Source organism: Spea bombifrons, chromosome 2, assembly GCF_027358695.1.
Source record: "Spea bombifrons isolate aSpeBom1 chromosome 2, aSpeBom1.2.pri, whole genome shotgun sequence".
Lineage (NCBI taxonomy): Eukaryota > Metazoa > Chordata > Amphibia > Anura > Pelobatidae > Spea > Spea bombifrons.
Genome location: NC_071088.1, coordinates 98,658,137 through 98,663,683, shown reverse-complemented (window position 1 = coordinate 98,663,683; position 5,547 = coordinate 98,658,137). Strand labels below are relative to the sequence as shown.

General features: G+C 37.6%; 1 protein-coding gene across 1 annotated transcript; it reads left to right on the top strand.

The window, feature by feature from the left end:
* Positions 1–595: 595 nt before the first annotated feature.
* Positions 596–1,582, top strand: OXGR1 (oxoglutarate receptor 1). Its single transcript, XM_053456017.1, has one exon. The coding sequence runs from the start codon at positions 596–598 to the stop codon at positions 1,580–1,582; it is 987 nt and encodes a 328-aa protein (XP_053311992.1).
* The last annotated feature ends 3,965 nt before the right edge of the window (positions 1,583–5,547 follow it).

Genomic DNA, 5,547 nt, shown 5'->3' with positions numbered 1-5,547 from the left:
GTCCACTAGTGGCATGACTTTAGGATATTTATTACAGGCAAGTAACAATACAGTTTAACTTGTATTACAATTAGATTCTTTCTCCTGAATCTTTTTAATCATTTTTAAATCATATGGCTAAATTAGGTAAGATAGGTAACTAGGTTCTCGCTTATTTGTGATGAAATCATCATCACTGGGAATGACTATGTGGCCCTGGGACTTCAAAGCCAGCAACCACCAAATGATTATGTGTGGCCATGTTATATTTTTTGTGTTTTTCCAGCATGCAGTCACACATATCCCACTGTCAAATTTGCCTGGTGTGTCAGATGGCCACTTGGATACAGATTATTGTTATGCTTTATTTATTTATTGACATTTTCCACATCACTGTAAATATGGGTTGTTATATTCAGGTGCCTAACGTGTTATGTGGTTTCAGGCAAGATTAATGTTAGGACCTACCTATAAGGTACTAATGTACTAGTGAGGGAGGTGGGGTAATGGGTAATTTTTATGATTGCGATTTGAATATATATATATATATATACAGTATACTTTAAAGCTTTTCTTAGTAGTAACACAACATATTTTTCCCACTAGGAGAACAGCCATGGACAACATATCTGACTATTTCTTCAATTCTACTGTCTTGCACAGTAGCTCACAGTCTTCTTCAAACTGCACAAACATTCTAATTGCCAATGTGATAAAGAAGTATTATCTGCCTGCAATGTACAGCATCATCCTCATAGTTGGAGTCCCAGGAAATATCATTGCAATATCAGTATATGTTATGAAGATGAGACCGTGGAGAACTAGCATTATCATATTACTGAACTTAGCTATTACAGACCTTATGCACCTAAGCAGCCTACCTTTTTTGGTTTTCAATTATACTAATCAAGAAAAATGGACTCTTGGGGATTTTATGTGCAAGTTGATTCGTGTAGTATTCCACTTCAACTTGTATGGAAGCATTCTGTTCCTCACTTGTTTCAGTATCTTCCGGTATTTTGTCATCGTTCATCCAATGAAATTTCATGCCATACACAAAAGGAGGTGGGCAGTTATAGCATGTGCAGCAGTGTGGGTAATTGCCCTCATAGAAGTCCTTCCCATGGTCATCCTAATGACAGAGGTCCAAGATACTGTTGCATGTGTGGACTTTGCAGTATCTTTGGACACATATAATCTACGATGGTATAACGCCTTTCTGACTTCCGTAGGTTTTGCATTACCGTTGGTGGTTGTGACCCTTTGCTATACTTTGATTAACTGTAGCCTGGCAAATGGACCCTATACCAATGACATATATAAGAAAAAGGCTCGTAGGCTAGTTGTCATCCTCTTGGTTGTTTTTTATGCCTGTTTTTTACCTTTACACATCTTTAGGGCCCTTCGCATTGAAACTCGTGAATATAACATAGGCTGCCTTTATGAGTCATATATCCATGCAGTATATATAGCTTCTCGTCCGATAGCGTCACTGAATACATTTGGTAACTTGTTGCTTTATGTGGCTGTCGGAGGAAATTTCCGACAGGCTATTCAGTCTGTGTATAAGTGTAAATCCAATCTATATAAGCAGCAACCATAATAGTGACTCATTTTACAAAGATCACAGTGTTTGAAATAAGAAGATGCAATCAAATAGTCTCTACCTGCTCATTGGTAATTACAGTATCTGTAATCAGTCACTGCGTTGTTACAACAAATAATGTCTATTTTATCAAAAATCTTACAGAGATCACTGTGAAGGCAAAATATTTATATCTGGTGTGTCTTCTGCCATTGGTGCAAAGTCAGCAATAACAATAAGTTACATAAGGTCACTAAGTGACTAAGGCAGAAGGATGCTCTATATTCTATTGAGTAATAGGATAAAGTTGGGCTATGTATCTGTAGAACATTTATTTCTCATGACTTCTGTCATCCAACTAGATGACAACCATCATTGATTTTCTTACTTGTGTGACTTTTTGTGTAATTTACAAAATGTTTTATACTGTTCCTTGTTCGATTAGAGCTGATGCAATTAAATAATATGTGCACAGTGTAACTTAAATGCAGCATAATTATTTAAGGGTGGATATTCAGCCAAATACAACTCTGGTTTGAGGAGGCCTTGTCCTTGATTATGATTTTTTTTAATCAGTGCATACTATTTTTAATGCGTGCACCGTTATGTGATTTAGGTTATCAATGAGAACACCAGTAAATTAAGAATATATTACATTAAAACAAGCGTTTCCTATGGTAGGGTAGGAGTCAACGTACACATGTTAAGGGCAGGCTTCAGTTGGAAAAGGTTTATGGTGATAATTCAGTAAAAGATTGAGTGTTGAAGAGTTGACATTCAAGTTGAATGTTCAGTAGCAATTTTGTCCAGCTCATGTATATATTACTGTCATCTTGATTACTCGATCAACAGCAACTCAACCTGACTTGCATCAATTTAACTGTGGCAGATATCCACTCTGGAAAATATCAACGCCAGATTCATTAATCCACAAGTTGTAGTGAAGTTTCAAATACAACTTTCCTCTCACTTCCACAAGGGTAATACATTTATTTTATTTATTTATTGTAAGAGAGGTATTTGTGATTTGACAGTCAAATTTTGCATTAAAGCTCACATCAGCTGCAACTTTAATAATCAAGTTGTATCAATCAAGCGCCTGTAACCTTTGTCAAGTTAAATGGTTAAGTAGACAGACAACAGTTTTTTTTGTGAATCATGTATTTGCGTTGTAATGTTAATCAGGTATTGTATACAATGCCTAGCTAATTGTTTATGAACAATTTAATACATGCATACACCAAGGCATTATATTAGAAAAAGTGTTTAATGGGGAAAATATATATATATATATATATATATATATATATATATATATATATATATATATATACACACACCAAACATTGTAGAAGAGGCAATTATTTTCCGTTATCTATGTCCAAGAAAAGCAGTATTTCATGCAGGCTTGTTTCTGATTATATATTTAAAATTTACACTTCTTTTTTTAATAAATAGAGAAGTAAAATATATATATATATATATATATATATATATATATATAATGCCTGGTTTCATGTTTTGCATCAAACAATTTATGTTAACCACAGGATTACCAAGTTTGTTGTGCAAATATAGCCTCCCTAAGCTTCTATAATGCGTAGAACAACCAGTAAAATTATTATTGCTATGTATTGATCTATGGAGAGTCATCATATGACACAGTGCTTTACAACGGGATGATAAGTAACATTTCTCCCCTACCTTTACATGTGAATCGAATATGAGGACATGTCCAATAAATGTTACATAACTTTACCAAGGACACATGACTGCAAGTCTTTGCAGAGAACACAGTTGTGAATTTGTGATGAAAAGCAAAATACATGACTCATCTAATATAGTAGTACGCGAGGTGAACTCTTGTATACAAAATAAAAACATGTCAAGCTATAATCACAGGTCATATGCACTCTGTGACGTATATACTCTTCCTTGTCACAGAAATGTTATTAGTGAAAAAATATCATAGTAGTAATTAATTTTTCTGACAAGATGCATTTATAAAATTGTTTTGCTGAATGGTGCTAGTCAAATATGTTTAGGACCAGTACTTTTTTGTGTAAAAAAATGAGGTGCTGGTACTCATCTTTCATTAAAAGTTATGAAAATCCTGGGGATCGTGGCTTGTGATTAAGCTGGATGGAGGCATGAGAGTAGAGCTCCCGGTAAAAGCCAGCTCAATAAGGCAATAAAACGGTCATTTATTTTACCCAAATCACCATTTCGGCAGCCGCTACTTGACCTGACAGAGGGGTCAGGTACAGATGGGCATACCCATTTAAGCTAAGGCTCTGAAAAGGAGAGAAGCTATTCTTCATGAGATACCCTGCTGAGATGTACCAGACTTCTTACATGGTCTTCAGATCATGGCCACAGGAGAGGTAAAGAACTTGTACCATTACGCACACACCCGGCTGATGAGAGCCCAACAGAAGATGAACCTACTCCGAGCGAGAAATCACCAGGCACCAAGGCTCCGGCAGATAATCATAATAGATGAGTAGCAGCTCTTTTCAGTTTTCGGGTTTACTAGGCTTTAGTCGCCACAGAGTGCATTAGTTATAAGGTTATATGTTGCAAACCCTAAACGGCCTACCTGGTCAAGAGGGGGATCTGATGGCTGCCATCCATCCATTGCAAGTTGAGAGTCATTGGACTTAAGAGAACATGCCATATGGACAGTCAGGAGCAGAACCAAGCTGCATCAGCCCACTCCGAGCAGGAGCCCAGCATATGGTGCGGCCTACATAGACCCCCCCCTGTTAGTTGAGTTACAATCCTTATAAGTTTTGTTGGAACGCTATTTTTTTCTACGTAAGACACCACAAGATAGCAGACCAGGGTGTCCAACCAATGCTCATGGCTAGTCAGAGAGATATCGAGGACCTCAACTAATGGCCCTTCCCCTGCAGGGTAAGAGTAGTCAGGGCATATGGGGCCATAAAACATCTAGGCCTACCTGGACGCAAGCATCAACTAACTAAAGGGAACCGGTGTTCCTGGAGAAACATGTTTTGACTGGATTTAAAGCTTGCTAAAACAATAGAATTATTTGGATGCTAAACCGGTAACATACACAGGTTACAGGGTTAGGAAGTTAGAATGGGGGGGCAAGACGCTTTACACACCTGTGTTGGGGTGGGCGGCTCAGACCAAAAGTAGGTTCAGTAGAACAAAGTACAATAGACATCATAAATGCCACTAACAAGGATGACGAACACTATCTACGTAGAATGGATATGGATATTAGGTAATTTACTAGAAAGCAGCCAATATCAGTCCCCTGATTGCTGGACATGGGGTCTCAAACCAACATCTTCTGATGAGTACCTCTTCTATCCTTAAAGCCAGGAATCCCATTCCACCCGGCACGTGGTCCAGATGAGCTGAGCATATTAAATGATTGTTTGGACTTGATGTTCACCATACCCTGGAAAGACTGGTTAACTACCTCAGGTTTTCTCTGTGGACTAAGACTCCATTAAGTGTATTAGAAAAGTAGCACTTGGAAACACCAACAGTTGAAGCACAAAATATTTATTGTTGGCCATTATAATTCTACCACTAGCACTACCTTACACCATTTTCTAAATTTGTTGCAACAGCATGGAGACATAATTGTGATCTACTATAGCTCATAGCATGCATTCAGACTAAATAGAACAGCTACATAATACTTGCACATTGGTATTTAAATTTAACACATTTCTGCTTCAAAATTTCTCCTATGTGTTTCAGAGTGTGTGGGGTACTGGGAAAATACTGGCACATGTTGTGGGACTGGCCACTTGTCACTGGGCTGGACCCAGTGAGCACTACCGCATCTGTGACTAGACCCCCTGGACCATGTGGTGAATCACAACTATAAAGCTGTTACTCTGCCAGCAAGTTGATATTTAGGATATGATCTTCTATGTGTCTGTGCATTGTTAAAAATGTCATAGAATATTTTCGTTATGACACTACAGGGTCTACATTAA

What these genes read in the sequence shown, in the direction of transcription:
- OXGR1 (XM_053456017.1), top strand. Translation starts at nt 596, where the DNA reads ATGGACAACATATCTGACTATTTCTTCAATTCTACTGTCTTGCACAGT.